The sequence below is a fragment of the Peromyscus californicus genome, unplaced genomic scaffold (genome assembly GCF_007827085.1).
Source record: "Peromyscus californicus insignis strain IS unplaced genomic scaffold, ASM782708v3 Scaffold_12__1_contigs__length_115047231, whole genome shotgun sequence".
Classification (NCBI taxonomy): Eukaryota; Metazoa; Chordata; class Mammalia; order Rodentia; family Cricetidae; genus Peromyscus; species Peromyscus californicus.
In genome coordinates, this window is record NW_026294413.1 from 110,215,686 (window position 1) to 110,242,264 (window position 26,579).

Below are 26,579 nucleotides of genomic sequence, written 5' to 3' on the forward strand. Positions count from 1 at the left end.
CATGCATGCACCATCTACACATCATTCACACACATGGGCTGGGGAGAAGAGAGAAGGTATTGATTCTTTTCACTGGTTCATGTAAAGGTCTTTGTGAAAGCTGTGTTCCCTTTCAACCTGTCTTAAGTGGTAATTGCTTCTCCCTGGTTGCTCTGGAGCACCTGTTTGTGAGGTGGTGGGAGCAGGAGATAAGGAAAACGAAGAACCCTGAGTTCTCAGGTATAGGAAGGGAATCATTGGTGTGACTTCCACAGTCACTTAATGTCACACTGCTTTCATATTGCCATCAATAATATGATAATTTTATCTAGGACTCAGCAGTAGAGCACTTGCCCAGCATGTGTGAGACCCTAGGTTTAATCTCTAGTATCACAGAAAATGACAAAAAATCTAATACCCACAGTGTGCATTTCCTGTAGAAGCTGCTTTGCTGCCAGCAAGCACTAGCATTACATTGAGAGGTTTTCAAGGTTGAGAAAAAGCAAACCTACGATCTTACTACCCAGCTTCTTTTTATCTTGTGTGTATTAGACACAGGCCTAATTATTTTATATGGCTATAGTCTCCTGCTGTGTCATCTTTAATGAATGTTCTTATCAAATGTCAGGAGGGGCATGGTAGTACATGCCTGTTTTCCTAGCACTTGAGAGGCAGAAGCAGGAGGATGGTCACTTGTTCTGGGACATCTAAAATTGCATGGTAAGACTCTGTCTTAAAATAAGAGACTGCTTGGATTGTAAATCTTCTCACTATTCATTCAGTGCGTGACATCTTCTAGGCATCAAGCTTGGACTTGAGATTCTAAAAAGGAGCACAGGTCTGACTGTAACTCTAAAGGCACAGTTCTTAGAAACACCTACTATTTAACCGGCTGGGGATGTCACTCAGTAGAGTACTTGCCTAGGGTGCACAAAGCTCTAGGCTTGATCATTAGCACCACATAAACTGGGTGTTGTGGTGCATGCCTGTAATCTCAGCACTCAGGAGATGCACAGACAAGAACAGGAAGTTCAAGGTCATCCTTGGCTACCTAGCAAGTTGAAAGTCAGCATGGAATACATGAGATTCCTCTCAAAAAATCAAACCAAACAAAAATAAAATACCATTCTTTGGAAGTGAAGTTTGAAAATCTCAAGTATTTATCCAGTTTCCCTCCACAAGTTTATCAATTATTGGCTTTATAATTACATAATAAAGTGGTTAAGTAACTACAAAGACATTGACTCAGAATTGCAAAAGCACTTAGGAAATGTCTAGTTTAATGGTGTTCAGTGAGATATGTGAGTCACAGGTAAAAATTTGAATTTTCTAGTAGATACTTGATAATACGGTTTTTAAGGTAAAACTATTTTGGTAATTTGTTCCATTAGAAATATTTCAATACGCATTCAATAAAAAATTAACCAGTATATTATCATGTTTATATAGCTTTTGAAATCCAGTATGTATCTTACACTGGTAGCAGATGTCCATCAAAAGCCAACTTTTCATTAGTAGTAGTTTCCTAAGATTTAGTTGAAAAAGTACCTAATTTGCACTAACAATTCTTAAAGTAATAGTTGAAAGTCAAATGCATGAGACTTATTTCCAGTGCTCAGGATCCATGCATGAGCAGGTGCTGGGATACTGGATAGAGCTGAGTTTAGAATCCTCAGCAATATAGAAAGCTATCCTGGACACTGTGGCTGTAACTCAGCTCACCAAGGAGGTGCTGGTGGCAGTCTTGGGAAAAGAGATTTTAAAGGAGTTTTTAGGCATATTTACAATATCAGCTTTTTTTTTTTTTTTTTTTGGAGACAGGGTTTCTCTGTGTAGCTTGGCACCTTTCCTGGAACTCACTCTGTAGCCCAGGCTGGCCTCGAATTCACGGAGATCCACCTGGCTCTGCCTCCCAAGTGCTGGGATTAAAGGTGTGCGCCACCACACACCAGTTAGGCAGTATCAGCCTTTTTTAAAAGCAGGATTGCTTAAACAGTCACACGTTGCTCGGTGATGGTGCTGTGTTAGACTGTTTTAGTTGCGTGAGGATCATGGAGTGTGCCTGCATAAACCTAAATGGTTTGGCCTCCTACCCTCTAGGCTATATGGTACATGTGTAGGGTAGCCTATGGCCATGATGAATATGGGATTAATCTGGTCCATGAGCAAATGAGGCAATGAGGAGCATTAAACATGTGATGTATAAGGGACTGCCATCATGGATGTGGTCCATTATCCACCGAAACCTTGTTGGACAATACCTGCCTGTACTTAACTCTAGAAGGCATGAACCTCGCTTATGTGTATTTGGTTGTTACAAATGAAGTTAGCATTTCAAAGGGCTCAAGGTCTGGTTTCTTTTGAGCATTTTTGTGATTGTTTGCCGGTGATAGAGCAGTCCAGTACAAAATGTGTTACAGACTTTTTAAGTATTTGGAATCAGGTATAAAAAATAATTACAGAGTATTGGGGGATAAGATAAACTAGAGAGATGCTGAACAAAAGACATAAATGGAATCTTTTTTAACTTCCCATTTGGCTGTATTTTTCCTAAAGTTGTGTTGTGTGAAATATCAAACAATTTCCTACACTGAAACCCAGGATTAAAGGAGGAGCAGTGACGAGCACGGGGAACCTGTGAGTCGAGGTTAAACAATCGGTCTTCAGAAGATGGAAGCCATAAGCTGCTGCTTCCTAAGATAAGTGTATTTTAGGGTTTTCTCTCAGTACCAGTTCTCACTGCAGTTAAGCTACATGCTATTAATACTTTCACAGAGTCTCTATCTCTGCCTTTGTCTGATAGACAAATTTGAGTTTCTAGAATTGCAAGAGCCTCTCATCACTGTAACTTAAGAGGAAGCAGGAAACTCAACTCTATGGATAGATGATGTCCGGAAATATTCTAGGCCTCTGGCTTCGTGGGAGCTGCTTTCCTTGTCTTGGATTTTGGTAAGGATATAACCTCAGTTCCATTAGAGAGGGCGCTCACAAAGACAGCTGTCAAATCCCCACATCAGTCCTCTCCGGAATTGCCAAAGGTTGACACCTCTGCACATGTCTCAAAAAAAAACTTTATTAGCAACGAGGAATTAGATTTCCTATGCAGACAAATTAACTTCTAACCTATAAGGGAAACAAACACCACACAGAGAGGTAGGGTGGAGCCCTCTCCTTCCAGCCTAAAGCTTTCTCAAAAAGCATCTCTCCTCTCCTGTTTCCCTGGTCTCTTCAATTCTTGTTGGCACTGATCCCCTGGTTATTATCCACTCGGAAGGGTAGATTTGGTCTGCAACTCTTAAAGCTATCTCAGTACCACAATTGAAGGAGAAGTACAATACACTTTGAGCAATTCTTGAAAAGTAGGAGAAATCGGCAGGGTGAGCTGAAAACTTGGTTTTAAGTAAAAGACTTCTTTAAATAGACAAAATGCTATGAATCGGCTTGGAGTAAATTAATATAGCAGGGAAGGAAAGTGAAGAATCCGTTTTGTAAAGGAGCCAGCTTCATGGTCTTCTATGTTAAGTTTTATGTATCGGAATGTGTGTCACACAGATTTTCAAGTCTGTCCTTACTTCTCAAGTTGGTAACTTTATACACACACAGCTCCAGTCACACGATAAGTGATAAAATAGAAGTTGAAATTTTTTCAAACATAAATATGCCCCCATGCTCACTTTATTTATTCTAATGGGTCAGAAGAATGAGGCAGAGGCCAAGATTGGAAACAAAGTCAAGCTTCTCCATAAGCTGAGAAGTTAAGGCACCCCTGTCCACAGCAGAGGCATACCTGTTTCCCCAAGACTCTGCCTCCATCCACGGCTCTCTTTAGAGAGGACCCCATGTCTAGCTCCAGAGCAGAAGGCTTTTTCCTTAGTATCTATAATTCATGAGTTTCCTTTCAGATTTATTTTATGTATGGGTGTTTTGCCTACACATGTGTATGTGCACCACGTTCATGGCTGGAGCCTATGGAGGTCAGAAGAGGGCATGGGGTTCTCTGAACCTGGAGTCATGGATACTAGTGAGCCACTATGTAGGTGCTGGGAACCAAATACAGCTCCTCTGCAAGAGCAACAAGTGCTCTTAACTGCTGAGCCATCTCTCCAACCCCATTTTTTAAGTATGAGGAAAAACTACAGTTCCTTCTGATTTTAGCATTTTATAGTTTGACAATTTCATAACCAGAAATGTTCCAGCAGAAAGTGAGCTTTGAATATTTATGCTTCAAACAAGCCTAGAAAGACTTTGGGGGGAAAATCTTTGATCTTTAAAAGAAAAAAATAAATAAACCAACAGTTTCCCTTCAAACACTATTATTCTAAAAACAAACAAACAAAAACCAACAACAAAAAACCCAATTCATTCTGTTATGTTCATGGAGAATTCTGTTCTGATTGGGATATTGATTTGGTTGGTTGAGACATGGCTTAGCAGTTCAGGGGCCTACTGCTTTTGCAAAGGGCCAGAGTTCTATTCCTGGCACCCACAAGGGGCAGTTCACAACTGCTTGTAACTCTAGCTCCAAGGGGTAAGGAGTCCAATCTGACCTACTTGGCACCTGCACAATGCCCCCCCCCCCACTTAACTAAAAAAATAATAATAATCTAAAAACCATTGTTCTGTAGGAGGAAGGTATGAGTAGATGTCTCCTCTTTCCTTATAACAGTTCCTAGTTGTAGAAGAAGAAACTTCGTATGTAGCATCTCTTCCCTCCTCCCATTAAGTGATGTTGGGAAACTCCTGTGTTAAGCTAATTTGCCATTAGAAATATAAAGCCCTTGAATGGGATATCCAGAGTCCATGGGATTTTTATTTTTTAACAGACACCATGTGCTACAATCTGCTACAGCCTCCAAGGCAGGGTGGGGTGGGTGGCTCTGCAAGGGCCAAGGACAAAGTCCTCTGTGGGAATTCGGGAAGTATTAACCAAAACGGGGAAATGGTTCGGCTGCAGCTTTAGAACTCCTCTCTTCGCCCTAAACTGTGTGAGGTTTATTAGATTATCTTTAAAAAATACCCAAACCAAACTAGCCAGTCAGTCAAAGTAGGGAGAAACAAAACAGTCTTCTGAGAGGGCTATGCTGCCACTCATTTTGTATTTTAATTCAACCTACTGGTGATTTAATTTACAGATCTCAAAGGAAGTGTACGCTCAAATATTTGAGGACGGTAACATATCAACCACTGTTTAATTTTGGAATGTTCCTACTTACTTGACACAATATTTTACTAGCTAACAAATGTTTAGCCTTTTTTTACTTGACTAAAGAGAAATAAGTTTCACGTTGCTTCGTTCACCTTCTTATGTGCATATGCTGGGAGACTGGATGTTAAAAAAAAAAACCTTCCTCATGTTCCGTCCTACATCTAAATCTGTTTACCAATTTGGAGCTGCTAAGAAACCTGCATTTTCCTGCTAAATCAACTGGATGGCTGGAGCCCAAACTGCAATGTAACAGAAAAAATTATCAATTTGTTTTCATGACAGTCTTGAGAATGTATAAAATTGTCTGGCCGCTAAGTCAGCCTTCCCATTTCCTCCTTCTCTGTCTCTTCTCTTAAAGATGCCTTCAGCTCTCAGCTGGTACTTTTTATAGCTCTGTAACAGTTCTAATATTTTGTGACATTTTGTATTGTGACACTATAGATGAAATTGTCATCGGACTGACACCCTGTGCTGCTTATTCCTTAATTACAACTGTTAACACTGCGGAGAAGTGTGCTAATCTGCCAGCGCATATTATGAAAACAATGTTATTGTTACCCACACCAACACCCACTCACCAGGACATTTCCAAGATGGCAGTGAACGGGGACGTGTTGCACACTGGACGTGTTACTAGTTTTTTTGTTGTAGTGAGGCTTATGTGAGTTTTTAAAACTACAAATGACCTGCGTGTAGGTGCTCATACCTGTAATCCCAGTGCTCAGAAGCTGAAGCAGGAGGATTGCTGTGACTTTGAGACCAGCTTGGGCTATAAAGTGAAACTTGGTCTTAAAGACAACACAAAATACCAGAAAGAAGAATCTTTTACACACTGAGACAAAACCATGAGTTTGCAATTCAGAACAGTTCACTGCAATGCAGTGCAGACCACCTCCAGAAGCTGCCTCCACAGTTAAAATACCGGCTTTGTTTTTCCTTCCAGTGCTCATCCAGCGGTGGTGAACTGAGGAGCGGTTGTGTTGAGGGCTGGGACTCACAGCTTCCTGAGTATATTTCTTTAAAGTTTTAGAGAGGAGAGGAGAGGGGAGGGCAAGTGGGAAGATAACACCGAGGGCGAGGCTGTTTTCACAAGGTTGGGAGTCTTCAAGTCAGTCAGAATGCAGTAGCTACTTCCAGCTCTCATGGGTCTTTTTCAAAACCATACCAAGCCTTCCTGAAACTGGCTACATACTGAGTCCTTTAGTCAGAATCTCAGCGAAGCCTGTCTGAGGCACCCAGTCCTGGGGATCCACTTTCCCCTAACTAGTGTTCGACAAGGGCGGCTAAGCAAGCCTCTGTTCCTGTTCTCATGGTGAATAATGGAAGACTAGACAGGGTGTAATGAGGCTGAATGTTTAACACACACAGCACTGCTTTAATACCATCTTTAACAAACATTCTGTCTTAGCATTAGCTTTTAACCCTTTCATTGCAAATCTACGACCTTGCAGTAGTCTAACCCGAGACCTGTCAGTGGCTCTCAGACCGACCTTGCAGTGGTCTAACCTGAGACCTGTCAGTGGCTCTCAGACCGACCCTGCAGTGGTCTAACCTGAGACCTGTCAGTGGCTCTCAGACTGACAATAATGAGACAAACAAAGCACATTACTCCCTCAAGTTCCTGCCACGACTTACAGAGTTTTATCAAACAATTGTTTTTGGATTTTGTTTTTGTTTTCTGAGTAACATATGAACGAGTTATCACTTCATCTCATTTTGAACGGTGTTTCCTGCCTCATTTTCATTTTCGCCACCAATCGGATATGGTGCTCTGCCTAAAAGGAACTGTTCCCATTTGGGGACATGTTCTTCTACTGATGCCCAGTAACGAGTCTGGAAAAACAAAAAACAAAAACGAAGTAAGATAGCATAGCAAGAAGTTCAACTCAGCTCTTCATAATAATCTAAATATTTTATTATCTTAAGTGTGTGTGTGTGCACACATGTACACACTCTCACATACATATATGTAGAGTACATTTCCTCTACGGAACATTTTATGTTAATTTTAGGAAAAAAAAAAACCTGGCTACTTACTAGTGTTAATTTTCAAATTTTTCAGCAAACCAGAGCCTGGCAGAATTAAGGTTTTCAATTTTATTGTGATTTTACACGCCCTCTTGTGGCCAGTTTTGTGATTATTAACAGTAATGTCATTTATGGTACCTGTTATTAAATATTTTGTTTACTATTCTAGATTCCAAACCTGGATTGTCCATATGAAAAGGACCATAAAAGATTATACATGAACAAGTTCCTTGGAATTAACAGGAGATGATATGACCTGGCCTCACCCAAGAACAGGAATGTAGCTAAAATATAGAGAGCTTGTAAGTCAGCTCCTCAGGTGCATGGATGTTACGTATCCACACATCTTTTAAAAGAATATTTGACGTGACACATTTTCATTTTTCTTAAATTTGTGTCTGTGTACAAATGTGGTGTATGTGCACACGAGTGTGCACACATGCCCATGGAAACAAGGATATTGGGAACCCCCCTCTATCACTCTCTGTCTTATTCCTTTGAGACAGTGCCTCTCTGATCCTGGACTGAGTCTGGCAGCCAGCAAACCCAGTGGTGATCCTCCTGTATCTCATTCCCACAGTGCTGGGGTTTCAGGCATGCAGGGCCACACCTCCTTTTTAGGTGGGTGCTGGGATCCAAACTCAGGTCCTCATGCTTATGCAGCACGTGCTCCTACCTGCTAAGCCATTTCTCCAGCTCTTCAGACTTTTATGATAAAATAACTAACGAAGTGGACCCATTTTGATGGCAATAACTTGCAAGTTGAGATGCTGTATATGTCTGACAGTTGTGATCTACAGGCTATAGAAATCCAAGTAGTACTGCTACATGGTGGAGGAGCTTTGATGAGCTTGGAGTGACTGCCAAGGAGGCCAAAGTTTGCATCAGAGGATGGATGGCATTTTCTATTGGATCAACACCATCAGTTTCTGGGGTAATTCTGCACCGAGTCAGATAGCACTAGGAACACATACAATGGTTCTACTGTTTGAAGATGATGTGAGAGACTCGAAATATCTGTACATCTGTGCATGTGGTCTGAGAAACAGCCTGACATACGTAAGATAAAGGTTACCCTGCTGTGCCAGTATAGCTCCGAACACCATCCAAGGCCAGAGACTGGGGGCTTCTGTGCCATTCACGGCTGAATTAACCACTATTGTGTGGGCCCTGTATGTGCTCAAATAAGGCATTGGTGAATTCAACAAAGGAGGGCATACCCAATGCACAACTTTGTGCCAGTTTTTTCTGCACTCGATCACTGCTTTTTCCTGTTACCCTAAATGACACAGAAAATTGAGGGGCAGATTCTCAGCCTCTACTTTTGAGTCTATTCTTATCCCCAGTTGGGCAAAAAGGAAAATGACATCTGAGAAAGCTCATTAGAAGTAGAAAATGAAACTATTCTATATGTAGTGAATTCCCACCCAGCACAAACATCCACAGACTAAGTGTGGCTCCCTTTTGCCAACCATCTCCCCAGTCTGCTTCTGAAAACTGAGCTAATAAAACTGTTTGCATTGTGTGGTAAGCATGGTGATAGACATTTATTTCCTCTTTCTTTTTAATCTTCTCTCACTATGTAGACTCAACAGTCTCCTGCCTCAGCCTTCCACTGGGTGTACTGATAATATGAATCTGAAAGGCTTTGGCCACATCTGAGTCAAGTATGGTGATATTGTGTTCCCCAATATATTGTAACACTTAATAAACTTATCTGGGATCAGAGAACAGAACAGCCACTAGATAGAGAGGCCAGAAAATGGTGGCACACACGCCTTTAATCCTAGCATTCCAAAGGCAGGGATCCATCTGGAACTCTGTGAGTTCAAGGCCACACTGGAAACAGCCAGGCATGATGACACACACCTTTAATCCCAGAAAGTGATGGCAGGAAGCAGAAAGGTATATAAGGTGTGAAAACCAGGAACTAGGTCTGGTTAAGCTTTTAGGTTTTTGAGCAGCAGTTCAGCTGAGATCCATCTGGATGAGGACACAGAGGCTTCTAGTTTAAGGAAATGAGATCAGCTGAGGAATCGGCAAGGTGAGGTTAGCTGTGGCTGGTTCGGTTTCTCTGATCTTTCATTGTTCACCGCAATACCTGGCTCCAGGTTTGTTTTTATGAATAAGATCTTTTAAGATTCTTGTTATAGTCAAGGGACTCCTTATATTTCCAACAAGCACTCCTTGGTTGGGCATGCTGTCACTCAGGAGTCACAGCATATTCAACAGGACATTGCTTCAATGTGACAGGAGGGAGAAGACAAGACGTTGTGTACGATCTCCATTCTGTTGCCTGAGCCCTGGTTAACACTGATGTCCCGGTTAGGGATGAGCACCTAGTCTCATTCTCAGCACTCTGACCAGTTCTGCACTTGCACAGACTGCTGCCCACTGCAGAAAGAAGTTTCTCTGACCAAGGTTGACAGCAGCCAAGGTCTATGGGCACATGCATAACTATGTGGAAGGCAATTTGACAGCATGCCCATTTGGTAAAATAACAATGCTCTAGGGCCTACGACCTCCATAGTCATGGACTTTTGACTAGGATTTCAGTATTAGGCAAGAAATTCCATCCTGTGGAGCAGGTGGTCTCAGATCCTATCAGAAAGTAGTTACCCACCCCATAACAGTTATGACACTATTATAGCAGTAGGCACATCTTGCCTGGCCGACTGGTATTAATGCATGTAAGGTTCAACATTTGGTAAGACCATTGATGTCTTTTCTCTCCCAGCAGCCTGCATAGCACCTTCTGACACAGGAAGTTTCCTGTGGTTTGAAATTCACTTCTCTTTATCTGGAAGCCAAGTGTATGGTGGCTTCAGCAGTAGAGTTTTCCCATGCATTTATGGCAGGTAACCAAGTATGATGGCAATAGCAATAGGCTTTGTTGTCTTGGAGACCTTACAGGCTTCTTGACCAATAACTCATAGGAAGCTATCCAATTTGTATTTAAAAACTCAAGCCTTCTAGTAGTGACACTAAGTCTGCAGGGCAATTCCATTAGAAAAGGAGGCAGAAAGAACGTAGAAGTCTGGGGATGGCAATGAGTGTTGTGAAATGCTGTCCTGTGGACGTGACATGACTGTCCTAGTCATGAACTCATAGCTGCTGTGCTTACCTGCACAAGATCAAGCCAGCCAAAATCTTGGCACACATGAGGTAGATGATCTCCTGGCCCCCTGGCATACTGAAGAGCTATTGGTAGTGGACAGTTGCTGGGGGAGGGAGGCTCCAGGGAATTCCTTACATCCATGCACACAAGGGCAGCTCTAACTGGACTTAATTGTTTTAAAAAGTGTGTGTATGGGGGGGGATAGGTAAGGGGATAGAGATAGATCTGTGTACATGAATGAATATTTCAAGTATTAAAAACATTATTCCATTAGAGAACTAGATGGCTTAGTGAGTTAATACACATACCACTGAGCCTGATGACCTGAGTTTGATCCCCAGAATCCACATGGTGGAGACAAACGGCTCTTGAAGGTAGTCTTCTGATCTCCACCTATGTACCACAACATGTATGCATGCATGTGCACTTGCATATGTACATGTACTGCATCACATACACACAAAACTGGGTGTAGATTAAATTATTTTCATCAAGATATGCATTAATTACCAGCTGTATATAAAACATTGTACTGTGAACATAAAAATATTAACCCTTCTTGCTTATTTTACTGACAAAGTAAACCTAGGCAATACAGCTGTGTAGGCCTTGTTTAACTTGCAGGGAACTTACAGTTGTCACTTTTGTTACAGTTAACTCAGGGTCTTACCTCAAGGGAACACACTGCAGGTTGTGGGCGTGGCTTAAGCCTGGCCTGTAAAGACTTCTCTGCAGCTTCTATGTCCTACAATAGACACCAGCATTTAAAACTGAAGTGTGTTTGTGTGCAACAGAAATGGTACCCCAGTGTCTGTACCTCAAATCTCTCACCACAGCCCTTCTCTGGATACACAGTGAGTTCATATGGTGGTGGAGGGACACATAAGTAGGAGACTGGATTACAGATCAATTAACCCACTTCCACTAAGAGTGCAGGCTATCTTATTTAACACAGGAGTACTGGTGGTACTTTTGTGTCCTACCTTTTTACTCTGAATAATTAGTAAACACCAGTAATTACTTTGTGGAAGAAAAAAAAACCATACTTCCTTTAAAAACCACTCAGAGTGGGGTGTGGTGAAGCATGCCCAGAACCCCAGAATGTGGGAGGCCATGGTAGGAGGGCTAAGTTCAAGGCCAATCTGCATTAGATAAGGAGACCCTGACACAAAAATCAGCACAGCAAAAAATTTTCAAGGCATAAATGGCATTAGCTTTAAGATCACCTGAAAACAGGCAAAGTGATAAAATAATGACACACTGAAACACAAAACTAGATACTCAGAGTCACACTATGCAGTGAAGCATTTGATCTCTGCAGAGGATGTGGCTAGCATATTAATGGCACATATTTTATCAATATTCTAGTTTAGAATGTTATACCATGGAAATATTACACATAGTTAAAGCTACTACTTTGTAACAGGGTTTTTTAAATATGTTACTACACGTCTAACCTTTTCATATTTTGAAACAATATTATCACCTACAAAGTCCATGTTGAGAACTACGTAATTACCCCACTCTCATCTCATGATGGTTTAAAAGTTTGCAATTCTGTGTTGGGCTGTATCATAGCCTTCCTTGACCATGTATAGCCCTCAGGCTGTGAACACCTAAAGGTCTTTAGGATTGGATTTTAATGCTAATGTACATGGGAAGAGTCACTGCCAGATATCACTTAGTGGATGGCTTTGCCAATGGGAAGTGCCATTGCATAGCTCAGAGAATGGCATTCAAGAACCACACTTAAATTTGTAGTTTAATTTCAAGATGAGTATATTTTCTTCTATAGTTGTAAAGACAGCAAGGCGATTAAGCTTAACCTGGTATAATTTTTCTTCCCTACACACCTTAAACACGTGCACAGAAATGTAGGGCTCTGCATGTTGTTACAGAAACATTTGAGTCTGGTTAATGCTCCCCACACCAGCACCGCTGCTGTCTAGAGCACGCTTACTATGTTAAGTTCAAAGAGGTCTGGGTGAAAGGCTTAGCACATTCTGTGTCTCCTTTGCTTGCTAGCAAAAAGTTCTCTTGATCCATGTACACGCATCAGAGCAATCTAAGTAGAGGGTTGTTGGACAGACGGAGAGAAATGGAAGAGGGCGTGGGAGTGGGGTGTGAAGAAGCCAATGCTGAACAGGAGAAGAAAGAGAGCAGATGGTAGCGGCGGCGGCGGGAGCAAGGAATGGGTGTGAAATGTAAAAAGAAAAACAGGAAATTCCCTAAAGGGACTCCCCAAAGTTGCACAACCATTAATGCACCTGCTGTCTAGGGGAAGGTGATTTGAAGGAAAAAACACACAATTTAGGGATATAAAAGCTGATGTTAGCATGTCTATCCCTTACCAGAAGTTTACCGCTAAGACGCATGCTAAAGATACACACTGATGCCATGACAGTATAGAAGTCTGACTCTTCTCTGATATTTACTGAGATTTTACAAGGTTTGTGAAAGTTATATTTTATTGTTAGTAAAGAAAACACAAAATAACCATTCCTCCGGTTCTGCCAGGACTCCAAGAACAGGTCCACTGTTCCTGTCACTGGCAGATCTGTGTGACACTTAGCTCTGATATTATCAAGACTTTTCTTGAAGACAGAAAATAGGGACACTGAGTGTCTCTCACAGAGAGGTAGATATGCAAACAGGAGAGCAGACAGCAGCAGAGGCAGATCCTGGTAGTATTTACCCCACACCACATCACTCAAGCTTCCTTAGCACGAACGGCTTGAGGCTCTTAGGATCTGCTGACCTCTCGTTTTTCTCTTTGGCTGTCTTGGTGTAGGCTTTCTTAAGATGCATGACATCTTGCTTCCCATGCTTACTTTGTCCTTCTTTGTGACTGCCTCTTACACAGCTTCAACCACTCCTGTAGAGGAGGGCTAGACTTCTACCCCACCACTCACTTCTCTACTGGGTAAAGCCACGTGTGGAGTGGGCTGAGTGGTACACCTGGTGCACCCTCTATCTTCATGCTCCCTTACTCCTTGCTAGCAGGATCACAAAGCTCTCTAGAATGTTCCTTCAGGATTCCTTTCATTGTCTCCACTTCATTCCTGGTGTCATGGCCTTATTACTGATTTATTCATTCAAGTGCTCACCAAGTACTTGCTTCGACTCCTGCCAAGAGAATATTTTGTTTTATTTTGTCACTGTCCTAGGATTGATCTGTTGGTTAAATAACCACTTGAAATTTATCCTCATATACCTTAGACTCAAAAACAGTTGATACCCAGTAAACAAGATGAAGTGTGCCTTTCCTTTGCTGGACTGCAGTAAAACAAATGCAACAAAAAGACCCCAATTTGATTAGCACATTCTGTAACAAGTTATATCCTGAAATTTCCATATGAAGCCTCCTCTTTGACAGCTGTATACATGGCCAGAGTTTTATATATATATATATATATATATATATATATATATAGTCACATAAAACTTTTATGTGCACTTAAATAGTCAATGAATAAATAACCATGATGTCAAAGTTTCCTGAGGAAACTCAGAAACTTAAAAAGAAAAAGGCAAAGGGGAAAGCAAAAGCAGGCTAGATTTAGTTGCCTGTAAATTGTTACTCTGTTTTAAAGATCTATCCCCAGACTCTTTAAAGTTTGAGCAGTTACATAATATGAAAAAGCAAGCATCAGAAGTTGGCAGCCAAGTGAAAAAGATGTACTGTATTGGTGGTAAAACCATTTGCTGGTCTTTGAACATAGTAGTGACTGAACTTCCCTGGTAGGACAAGCTCTAGAATCAAAAGCATCTTACTAAAAAGCATTTCTGGTGGTCATAATGGTGCCAGTAGTGATGTCTGTATCACAAGACTGAGTCAAGGAAGTAGTTGTCCTCATCCTTGGTTTTGCTATTCAGTTTCACTTTTCATGGTTAATAGTGGGCTGCAGATAACAAACTGAAAGTTGGGGACTAAGGGTGCATCTTACTAGTACAGTGCTAGCATGGATGAGGCCTTGGTATCAATCTCCCGGTTGGACAGGTACATCAGAAACAAGCACCTGGTAAATTTTAAATTGGGTATCATTCTGAGTGGCATAATGAAATTTCATGACTTCTACTCTGTTCTGCCTAGGCTGTACACAATCTCTTTGTCAGTATATATGCTACACTGGTCACTTGCAGTTGTCTGGGTTGTTAGATCGGCCTTTGAAGTATCTTGGAGTTTGTATCTAAGTAACCCTTTTGTAGTAGGCAAACACCGGGTAACACGCCTCACTTGCATGTCATCACAGAGGCACAATTTTACATCATAGGAAGGGTAAGTACGATACAGCATCCTGAGACTGTATCCACCCAGTCTTTATTAGACTATAACCATTCTACTTTAGTGCTGCTAATTCTTTCTGTGTCTTACTTATACATGAAGCCTCACTGCAAGTGTGTAACTATAAGGGAGAACAGTATGGATAGGATTTGGCATTATCCATGGTTTCAGATGTCCGCTGGCAAGTCCTGGACCATATGCTCCACAGACCAGGTATGCTGCTGATGGGGAGCTCCTCGGGACCAAACATTTGGGTTTTTTTAAACAAAGTCTCACTCTGTGGCTCAGACTTGCCTCAAACTCACAGCAGTCCTGCTTCAGCCTCCCAAGTACTGGGATTACAGATGTGAGACATCACACTTAGTTCAGAACTGAGGTTTCTGGTATAAGGGGGAAAAGTTAGGGGCACAAAAATCAATGGTTTTAAGTTAAAAACCTTACAATCCTTTGACTGAATTGGAATTACTGATAGGAACTCTTGTTGTATCTTATCTTAAAAAGGAAAATCAAAGAAGTTGCAATAAATAGTCCCAGTGCCCAGATTGAGAGCTCTAAATATATTTCCTGCCAAAAGGAGCCAAAGCTCCTTGAAGCAATGACCAATTCCAAGTCTGGATGGCAAATACAAGAAGCCTGCAAGAACTCATCAGGTCAGAAAGAAAGGAAACTATCGAAGACTGTTACTATCTGGCTAAGGCATCCACGGCTAACTTGAGAGGCTTCCATTTGGTAAGAATGGCATAATCTGAATATAAAAAGTCACAAAGAAACAAAACATTTCAAATCTCAGAAAATTAAAGGCAAAGTAGTGTCTCACGAGTCACCCTGGAGAAATGGTGGGGAACTGGCCTGTTTTAAAAACAAAGTACAGGCACTGGAGTGATGGTCAGGTGGGTTGGTTCCTAGCACTCAAATCAGATACCTCACAAGTGCCTATAAATCCAGATCCAGGGGATCAGATGTCCCCTTCTGGCCTCCACAAGCACTTGCACTCATGTGACTAGCACATAACTAAAAACAAATCTTAAAAAAATATAACAATACAAGGTGGGAAATGTGGCTCAGTGATTGCCTAACATGAACAAGGCCTTAGATTTGATTCCCAGCTCTGAAAAACAAAAGCATCTAAATTCACAAAAGGAATCAAGTATTAACTATACTGTTTCCTACATTAACTATATGTAATTAGGTAAGATGTGGGGCAGATTCTCTTTAAATAAATAAAAATCAGAAGTCAAATGAGAAGGAATAAAATAACTAGAACACAAATTTGAATTTTTTTCTCTTAAGATAGAGTACTGCTGTGTTACTTCGGCTAGCCTACACTTCTTCATTGATGAGACTGGCTTGAAATTTGTAGGAACCCCTGTTGGTGCCTCTGAGTGCTGAAATTATACCCATGAGCTATATATAGCCTTTAGAATACTTCTAGTCAGTGATCATGAACACTGAAGCACTCTTGCCCCAAACATCAAACTCGAATTTGATAGGGTTTCTAGATTTCCACTCTTATTGCTATAGCCATCAACCTACTTACCCGGGCTTAAAATGTGCTAGTTGTGAGTTATGATGTACTTAAGTAAAAAATTCATACCAAATTTTGAAGGTTGGTGGGAAAAAAACCTTTTTGAAAGCAATGTTTGCGATATTTTATAAATACTAAAAACTAACTTACTCTAGGGCCTGGTGCTCACTAGGCTCAGCTGTTTCGTTTGTCTTCATTAAAAGTACTTATCATTGGCCATCCAGGTGACAGTTTGTTGAAGTTCCTACTTAATTGCCACCTGCTCCGTGATGGCTTCTAGGCTGCCCTCAGTAGAGGCACTCACTCTATTCCTGATTGTAATGCTTCCCTATCCTATGTTGTCCTTGGGGCTTGAACTTCTATAACCACAGCATGGTTTTTCTGTGGAAGGCTGAGTTTTGTGGGAGGTGTGGAGGGTGTGTATTTTATAATACAGAAGGATTTACACTAACAAAATCCTCCCTCTCCTCCAAATGCACACCAATCATGCTTGTTTTTAAAGGCTGATATTCTACTTAATACTAGTCAGGAAAGTCACTCAGCCTGTGTCTCCTAAGTCTTAGTGACATTTGTTGACGGATACTGGACTCAGGACTGTCTTCCATCACATGTAGTTCATTGATTAAGCTGTCAAATATTTGATGGATTAGTTGTTTCCTTATGCTTCCTTTAAAAAAATTCTCTGGCGTTTGATACAGCTTTTAAAAAATAATTTTAAAGTTAGCATACAAAATAATGGACTTTGTTAGGGCATTTCCCCACGTACATGTCACTATATTTTGTCTTTATTCATCTCTTCCCTGTGTTCCCTTCCTTCCCTCTGGCTGGTCTCACTTGCTTTCACATTGATTACTTGTACTAGTTTATTTTCCCCCAGATGACTTTACAGAAATGTTATCACATTCACTGCAAATTTTGTTGGGATCAAAATATATGTATAAATAACTTAGTAATGAGTGACTGTAGGTAAATAATGAGCTTCTCCAGCAAGAATGAGGTTATTGTCTCCTCTTATATTTTAGTGTAATAAATCTCTTTATACTATCATGAATAGCAGGAAAGAGTGCCCAAGTAGCTTAGAATTTTGTTGCAAATATAAATCTGATTTTATGCATTTTCTAGCTAGATATAAGAATGTTGTTGACTCTTAAATCTTTAATATACTAGTTTTGTTCAATTTATAATATTCGGTGTTTTCAAGGTTACACCCATACAATATAAAATGCTGGTCAATCATCCTTTTCAAAAGAGGCTGATTCCTGGTTAATGTTCGTTACACCAGTCAGAAGACCTAAGGAACGTCACATAATTGGTAGTAAGAGAGGTCATGCTTGTGTTAGTATCGTTGTTACCACACACATTTTAAAGGAACCATCTGTAAGCTGTGGGTACCTCAAATGTGCCTGCCCTAGAGGTAACCTACCCTATTCTTGACAAAATATCAAAGGCAGTTACACTATGGTTTACTATTCTTTAAATAATTAGGCCAGACTGGTGGTTTTTATAGTTCTAGAGCAGTGCTTGGGCATAATGGAAAAGTTGAATGGAAGCAGGGGGGGGGGGGCAGGTCGAGTTCATGTCTATTTTTTAAACCTTTAAAAAACATTTAATGTTAAAAAGAATGTTTAACCTTTCAATAAGAATCTAATGTAATATACGTGCCATTTAATGTCTTTCCCATAAACTGGGCCTAGTGGTATAGTCTGTAATCCCAGCTACACAAGAGACTGAGGCAAGAGGATTACTTTTTGCACACTTATTGCGCCTATCTAGGCAACAGAGTAAGTTTAAGAGCAGTCTAGGAAACTCAGACTCTTATTTCAAAATGAAAAGGAGGCCAGTGGATGGCTCAGTGGGAAAAAGCACTTGTGGCTGGGCCAGACAGCCTGAGTCAGTCTCTAGAACCCACAGTAGACAGAGAAAAATCTCCCACAAATTGTCCTCTGATCTTTGTAAGAATGCCCCCCCCCATATATAAATAAAAAGTAAAATAAGGGCTGGAGATATAGTTCAGCAGTGGAATGCTTGCTTAGCATGTGTAAAAAATCCTGGGTTTAATAAACCCCACTCTCCCAGACCTCATCCCCTATACACACAATAGCTCTCTTGGAAAATGGGAAGCAGTTCTCTGATAGTGTGTGTTTAACATCCATGATGGCTTGGGTTTATTCTCTAGCACCCCATCTCCCCAGAAAATATCTCTCAACACAATATTTTACAGTAATCAAATTCTATTTATCTTACTTTTATACAATGATTTCTATATTAATAACATTAATACTGCTTTGGAATTTTAAAAAATGAAAGCAACACAGGATTTAAAAATGCATATGTAATTAAATGTATAAAACAAAGGCAGGACCAAAATCATGTCTAGCAGCAGTCACCAAGCCTGTGCTACAGCAACTGCTCAATAAATGAGTAGGGCACTCTGAAGACAGGCATTCTGTCCTTTTCATTTCTGTTCACTCGGACGGTCAGGGAAAGCCCAGCATACTAACTCATATCTTTAGGTCATGAGGGCCAGTGTACTTCTACTTCCTTCCTTCCTTATCCACTGATGTTCCTGAACTTGTGATGGATTAGACCCATGGACTCGCAATCTGAAAATCAACTTAGAATGTACTTAATATACCCAATCTATAGAACTTTATAAGATAGAAATATGAACTTTATATAAATATATATAAAATGTAAACTGAACTTTATATAAAACTGAGTTTTATATAAAATATAAAAAATATAAGGAAACTGGGTTGATGACTATATTTTAGCTTCTCTCCTTATCTCTAGTAAAGTCAAGAATAGTTTCTCTATTCACTGAAAAAATTAGTTTTAGATGTATATGTGTGTGACTGAGTGTTCAAGAACTCACTGGGGTCAGAAGAGGTGTCAGATACCCTGAAACTGGAGTTAGGGGTGGTTGTGAGCCACCATGTGGGTACTGAGCATTGAACCTGGTCCTCTAGAAGAACAGCCTGTGCTCCTAACCACTGAGCTTTCTCTCCATCCTATTTCCCTATTCTTGAATCATCTAAGTAGAAAATCAATCTTTCTTAAATATTTGTATGTCTGTGTGTGCTCATATGCATGCGTGTGAATATGTGTGGGTGTGTGCATACCACAGCACACATATGGAGGTCAGAGGACAACTTGTATTAACCAGTTCTCTTCTATCATGTGGGTCCTGGGAATCCAATTTAGGTCATCAGGCTTGGTGGCAAATGCCTTTACATGCAGAGTCATCTTGCCAGCTCCTGTTTATTTCTTATGTAAGTCTGTAGTCTTCTTGAACTTAGACATTTCTAGTAAGACATTACCATTATATATTATGCCTTATGTTCTTTGGTTCTTGTATCAATTACTTTTTCTGTCGCTAAGATGAAATACCATGACAAAAGCAACGTAATAAAGAGTTTATTTTGGCTTATGGTTCCAGAGAGTAAGAGTCCACCATGGAGGGAAGGCATGGCAGCAAGTGACTGTAGCAGGGAACTTAGAGATCACAGATCAATTGCACACAGGAAGCAGAGTGCAAACTGAAGTGAGGCTATAAACCAAAAAGTCCACCCCCAGTAACATACTTCCTCCAGCAATGCTACAGCTCCTAAACGGTCCATAATCTCCCCAAACAGCACCACAAACTGGAGACCTCTAGGGGGCACTGTTTATTCAAACCATTACAGCATCTGAACATACCCAACTTTGTGTCCTGTGAATTTTCAAGCTTGTTATATCATAATCCCACTAACATCAATAGGGTCATTCAATTCTTACTCTTGACTCTTTTTATTTAAGAATCCAGTGGAATGTCTTGACTATTTAAACCCTGATGATGATTAAACACTTCATCTCAGAAGTCTCTATGAATATTTCTGCATTAGTTCTGTCCCATTAATTATGTCTAATATTCAGAACATAGAAATTATACCAAATTATAAATTCATGCAAAATATTTTTGGAAAGGTGGGGGAAATCTCTATATTAAGTAAGATCTCAAGAACATTTTTACTCTTAATCTTCACAGTCTCCATTCTATTCCACGTAATTTAGTATTTGATCACATAAAGTATCGGTCATTTGCAATGAGGAACTCATAGACTTCTTACATTATCTAATCTGTAGCCTCCCTGAAGCAAAAACCTTGATTTATTCTTAGTTTGTTATCTCTACTTTAGCTCTAGGCATTCATCAGATGCTTGCTTATTAAAAGAAAAATACTTGAAAACCAAGTACCACATCACTTGCTACAGGTAGTAGCAATCAAGTCTTCCAATTTAGTTTCTCTAACTTTTCACAGCAAATTCCAGAATACCCTATATATTTCCATTTAAAAATAAATATTGTTAACACCATTGGGCAAGTAAGACATATGGCAATATAGAATGCTTTGGTAGCACTATGGCTGTGACTTAAATTACTGTGGATCAAACTGCCAGAAGCTGAGAAGATAACTGAATTTTCCTCTCCCTTTATCCTGTAGTGAGGATAGAAGATAGCTGTATCATGCCTATCGATGAAAATATTTAACAATAAAAAACTGAAAACACTGCTTTATAACTTAAATAATATAGTCTTACTACCAAATGTTTTAGTCATAGGATCTCTTGGAAGCTTGAATGGAAGCAAACTCTAGGGTTTTAATTATGGATGAAGCCACACAATTCTGGAAGCACAGTATAGCAAGCAGCCAAAAATGTTACACATATGATTTTATTCCAAATGGGCACATTGGCCAAATGGTGAGGCCCTGCGCAATCATACACTTTGACCACCTTCTCCATAACTATCCAAAGGCATCTCTGAAGTGAGCTCTCACACAGTGAATTCTGTGTGTTTCCTGTGAATTAGCTGGGCAAAATCAATGGTTCATGTTTTCATGCTGTTTAGTATTTGAGTTGGATCTAAACACATCACAGCTTAAGGTCTTCGGGGTCCTTCCTTGAAATGGAAGAGTACGAAAAATGTAAGGATACACTTTCTGCTGCTGCTTGCACAAAGGTGACCTTAATATTCTTCCTGTCGTCATTGATTTTTTGGTTGACAGAAAATATTTAGCTTATGTAAACTTCAATTTTTTTCATTTTTAAAAACCAAGAATCCATATGCTATTTGCCCAATAACACAGGCTTGAAAAAGACATTGGCTCATTAATTCTGCTTGTTACTAAAAACAAAGAAATGTGAATCAAAATCGTAAGACGCATGTAAATACCTTAGGAAAGGGGAAAACATCTATACCCAAGTCATGGAAATTACCTGCAAGAGACTGAGGTTCCTTTTTGAAGCAGTTTCAGTGGCTTGGAGAAGACATGCCCTTTCTGTGTTTTGATCTCCAAAATTATTCTTCCTTTTCTGAAGTAACATTAATCTTTGTGATACTCTGAAAAAAAGTTAAGATTATATATAGAGGAAAAAATTGAAAAGCAAACATTTTATTGTTCGACCAGTATATAACATTTCTTTCTTAATTGCATTTCACCTCAACTATGACCCATTATTGAAAGCCAACTATTTTATCAACTAATGAGACAATGAGAAGAATAGTTTGCTATGCCTTAAGTCAATCTGGATAAAATTATTTTTATTTTCATTAACATATACTTCCTATATGCCATAAGTACATGCCTCTCTTTTTTAGCCTCTGTGGTCTTTTGAAATTACTTTAGAGTGTTGAAGATATGTAATTTTTGGTGAAAATGCAAACTGTAATACATCTCTCCTTGTACACATAGTTATATATACCTCCCCACACATATACATTGCTATAACTTGCTGTAGGAAACCTTCTGCTTAACACTTCAGTACCCCTGAATCTCATGTTACACATTTAGAATTGTGCTAAACTTCCATATGTTTGAAGAAGCAATAAAAATATTTTTTATCTCTTTTTCCAAGAGAAAGATGATGGTTTGATATATGAGTGAGAGGCAGTATGTATGCATGCATGCATGCATGCGTGCGTGCTCACAAGGTAAACCAACGTTTGAAAAAAGATGTAAAGTTATGAGTAAATTATTTAACAACTTCATTATATATAATGCACTTGAAAAGTTTCTTGTTCATTTTATAAGTTTTTGGGTCCCCTAAATGATGAGAAATTATGTACAATGCTTAAAAATACATAAGTGGTATACAGAAAAGTAAGAATAAGTCATGAAGGTTCTCAAAGAACACTGTTTTATAGGGCTATCTTGGGATATCGTGAATGTAGAACTAAAAGCTGAGGTTGATGAACATTTGTTTTATTTTTGTTTTTATTAGAATAGTGTATTAGAACACCAAAGGGCAGGCCTTGGTAATTAGTTAAACAACAGGAAAATCTGAGAGCTCACAGATAGATGAAGAAGATTAATATTAACTATAAGATCACGGCAAGCTATACAATATGCTGGACCAAGTGAAAAATGATTAAATGACATTAGAACATTAAAGCGAATGCTAAGCCTGTGAGTGTACAGGTCATGCTCCATGAACAAGAGATTTCAAGTCTATCGAAAGCCACGCCTGGAGCTGGAAAGATGGCTCAGAAGTTATGGGCTCTTGCTTTTCTAGAGGACTTGAGTTTAGTTCTCAGCACCCACATCAAGCAGCAAACAACTGCCTGCAACTCTTAGCTCTGGGAGTTCTAATACCCTCTCACCCTCTTCAGGACTCCTTGTATATTCACACACACACACACCCCCCCCACACACACACACATTTTTTTTTTTTTCTTTTTTTGGTTTTTCGAGACAGGGTTTCTCCGTGCAGTTTTGGTTCCTGTCCTGGAGCTCATCTGTAGACTAGGCTGGCCTCGAACTCACAGAGATCCACCTGGCTCTGCCTCCTGAGTGCTGGGATTAAAGGCGTGCGCCACCACTGCCCGGCACACACAAATTTTTAAATAATAAAGTTTAAAAAAAATTTTAGTTAAAAAAAAAAAAGATCCAAGCACGGTGGTGATTACCCTCACTCCAAGCACTGAGAAGAGAACGATCAGGGGTTCAAAATCAGTTTTGTTTATATGTCAGTTCATGACCAGTCTGCATTACATGAGATCCTGTCTCAAGAACCTCTGCCACCAGAAAATTTCTATTGTGAAGCTTAGGAAGAGTGAATTTTGATATTAGTTTTTTAAAAGTAAGTACAGATGTATAGAACATAATTGTGCCTTTTAATCTTATTCTTAAGAGACAATGAAATTACAATATAATCTCATGTCAGAAAGTGATACTTTTACATTTTTTAAGTCTTCCTGTGCATGTTTCACTAATAAAGCCAGCACACACTCCATATTTGGAGCATCTTTTTCAAAAACTTACATTTCTTCATGTCTTTTAGAAAGGTGAACTTCTTGAGTGAACAAGGAAGTCATCTTTAATCAAAGCTGGGCTATAAGTTTTCTGCTAAATAATAAAAAGTTATTTTTCCCATGTGTTCAGCTATGCGATTTGATCATTTTAGTACTGCAACAACCCACTGATTCTCTCAGAAGAGAAAACTGACAGTTTCATGTGTAGTGTGAAAGAATGCACTCAAACCCACTTGTATTAATGATCTTGTGTTTTGTTTTTTGCATTTACCAGATTCACTCAAAATACTATGGGTCAGGTAAACTCAACACCTGATATTTTGTATCTCCACCCAAGCTCTAACCTTAAACAGAATTTAAACAAGCAGTTGGTACTAAGTGTAATTTTAACAGACAGAAAAAAAGACTATCTAAAACTTCAAAACAGGAATACCGTCCTTTATGCGTGTGCACAGACACAGTGACAGAACGGCAACCAAGTATGAGAACCAACTGGAAACTCATGGTCTTTCCTTCACTGGAAGGCCGCCCGTTTCACCATCACCCTTCCGAACCAGGGAAGTGGTTTTTCAAGTGGTACTTTCACTGTCTCCTAGCAGGTCAGAACTCTCATTCAGAAAAACCCTTCTATGCCACACTTTACACCAGGGGCGCGTACACCTTGGCTAGACACCTTGCACTAGTATAGATGGCGGTCTACAGGTGCTCTGAAAGCGCGGGGCTGAAAAGCACAAAAGCTAACGGTGCCCCACCTAAAGGAGAAAAACTACCACAAAGACGACGTCCCTTGAAGGAGGCTTCCCTCAACTTTCTGAAATGAGACACTCATTCCCTGCACCGCCTCGGTGCGCTGACGGGACGCCTGAGCCCCGGCCCGCACACTGCCTTCCGCAGCGCTCCCGGGCGGCCCGCAGCGCGCCCGCCTCGGTCCCCGCGGGGTCTGAAGCCCCCCAGGCAGCGTCCTGGCGCCCTGCTAACCCCTGCTAACTCCGCTCCTTCGCCGCACGACAGGGGCAAGTCTGCCTTTCGAAGCGAAGCCACGGCCCCCCAGCCCCGCCTCTCTCCCCGGAAACCTCTTGAGAACCTTCCTCATCACCGGGCTCGGCCCTTAAGAGCTCCTCCGGCTCGGCCCACCGGCCTCGGGGGCCAGCGGCCGCGGCCACACGGCGCCCACCTCCGAGCTCTTCCGGGAACGCGCCGCGAACTACGCCTGCGCAGGACCTGGGCGTGGCCAGGCAGCCATCTTTGCGCACTGTACGCTCCTGACGTCAGCCGGAGTCCTGAATGCGAGGCGGGCTTGTCTCTGTTCCTCAGTGAGGCTGGGACTGTGGACGGCCGCCTGAGGGGCCTTGGGGACCTGGAGGACCATCTGGTGATAGCTCAGGCTTTTAAAAAGTGGGATCTCTGTTTAAAAGTCGTCGGGGAGTGCAGGTGGTTCCCTGGGACCTTGGAACGTTCCAGCAGTGTGTGTAGAAGTCGGGGTCTGTCGGAACGGTTCATCAGAGCAGAGCATCCTCAGGATGCTTTGAGGTCCCACATAGAACGGTGTAGCAAGCTCACAGCCTTGTGTTGTTTAGTCTCCAGGGCACTCTCTGCCTCTGGGAAAGTGGGCCCTTAAGCGTCATTTTATTCTCTGAAATAACAGAGTAGCTCTGTTTACCCTCAGCTTATAGAAAGGCATGGAAGAGCAATCAAGCCGGCCTAAAGGTTACTCAGCTGGTAAAGGGTAAAGAGGACGTGAGACATTTCAGCCTGTTTTCCCTTCTAGGTTACCTGCATTACATTTAGCCCCTGCTTTAGACCTTTTGAGCTCTGTGTCTCCTTTGTTTTGAAAGCCTCTTTCCTACACACTGAGGAAGTTTCACTTTTTTTTTTTTTTTTTTTTTTGGTTTTTCGAGACAGGGTTTCTCTGTGTAGCTTTGCGCCTTTTCCTGGAACTCACTTGGTAGCCCAGGCTGGCCTCGAACTCACAGAGATCCGCCTGGCTCTGCCTCCCGAGTGCTGGGATTAAAGGCGTGCGCCACCACCGCCCGGCCGAAGTTTCACTTTTTATATCTTTTTGTTTTGTTTTTCTGAGACAGGGTCTCACTATGTAGACCAGGATCATCCTTGAAATCACAGGTCCCTGCCTCTGCCTCTAGTTCTGGGACCAAAGGCCTGGCTCTTCATATCTTACAATGCTACTTCCTCAACAAAGGTATTCTTTCACCCCCAGTATGAGATTCCCCACTTCCCCAAACTACATTTTTTCTCCACAACAAAATAGCATTTTGTGTTTTGCAAAACTTCCTTTAAATTTTGCTTATGTTATGTGTAGGTGTGTGTGTGTTGGGATGGTATGCCGCAGTATGTATAGGTGCCCTCAAAGGCCAGAAAAGAGCTTCAGATCCCCTAGAGATTCTGTGTGGAAGTTGTGATGGGAACTCTGGTCCTCTGGAAGAACAGCCAGCACTCATAACTACTGAGCCATCTCTCTAGCACCAAGAACAAGTATTTTTTCTTTGATTTACTATTGTGTATTTTCTGTATTTGATTTACTATTGTGTGTTTTCTGACTGAATGAATGGAATTCTTTTGCTTGCTGAAATTTCATCTGATTTCAAAGCACCATGTCTTTACTTGGCAGATCTGTTTAGTTGGTAAATTGCTCCACGCCCTTCCCTCTTTAAACATAGACCCTTGAATGGCCCTGTGTTCTGGGTTCACCTATGAATAAAATAGAGCGTTTGCACGATTACAATGCATTCTTGTTTGTTTTGTAGGATTTATAAACAATGTTTTCTTAAATTGGTTTTGGATCGCATGAACAAAGGGTCTATCTATGAACATGTTGTCAAACTTTATGCCCCCTGCTTTGCGGAAGTTTGCATAACAACACAACTAGGAGAAACCCACAGTTTTTTGCTCAAAGCCTCACCTTTCGGGTCATTGTCTGCCTTACTGTTAAACTAAGGGCTCGTTTGTAAAACTTGCAATCTTTAGGAAAACAGTAACCAGGAATTCATCACAGAAACATAAAGATTATCTAGATATACTGTAATCATATATAGCAACCCATAAAAGTGCTTCCTCTTTAAAGATCAGTTATGATAGCTCCTCTAGTATGACAAATCATATGGGTGATCCTTTCCATGAGACAGCTAGC

At 40.8% G+C, this 26,579-nt stretch overlaps 1 protein-coding gene across 8 annotated transcripts; it reads right to left on the minus strand.

The window, feature by feature from the left end:
* Positions 1-6,517: 6,517 nt before the first annotated feature.
* CUNH3orf14 (chromosome unknown C3orf14 homolog) lies at positions 6,518-24,633 on the minus strand. 8 transcript variants are annotated; one of them, XM_052734127.1, is made up of 5 exons: positions 24,519-24,633; positions 23,445-23,525; positions 21,400-21,523; positions 11,002-11,076; positions 6,518-7,018 (listed from the first exon to the last, which is right to left on the minus strand). In XM_052734127.1, exons 2-5 carry the CDS (start codon positions 23,495-23,497, stop codon positions 6,887-6,889), a joined length of 384 nt encoding a protein of 127 aa, XP_052590087.1. In that variant the 5' UTR covers positions 23,498-23,525; positions 24,519-24,633; the 3' UTR covers positions 6,518-6,886. The 8 variants fall into 8 exon arrangements, with proteins under 8 accessions (XP_052590087.1, XP_052590086.1, XP_052590089.1 ...); XM_052734126.1 differs by having other exon boundaries at positions 23,445-23,528; positions 24,519-24,632; XM_052734129.1 differs by having other exon boundaries at positions 24,508-24,622.
* Positions 24,634-26,579: the final 1,946 nt, after the last annotated feature.

What these genes read in the sequence shown, in the direction of transcription:
- CUNH3orf14 (XM_052734127.1), bottom strand. Translation starts at nt 23,497, where the DNA reads ATGACTTCCTTGTTCACTCAAGAAGTTCACCTTTCTAAAAGACATGAA. An exon ending in GGAACCTCAGTCTCTTGCAG is followed by an intron (nt 11,077 to 21,399) that starts GTAATTTCCATG and finishes TGTCTATTGTAG; the next exon opens with GACATAGAAGCTGCAGAGAA. An exon ending in CTGCAGTGTGTTCCCTTGAG is followed by an intron (nt 7,019 to 11,001) that starts GTAAGACCCTGA and finishes TTGTTTTTCCAG; the next exon opens with ACTCGTTACTGGGCATCAGT.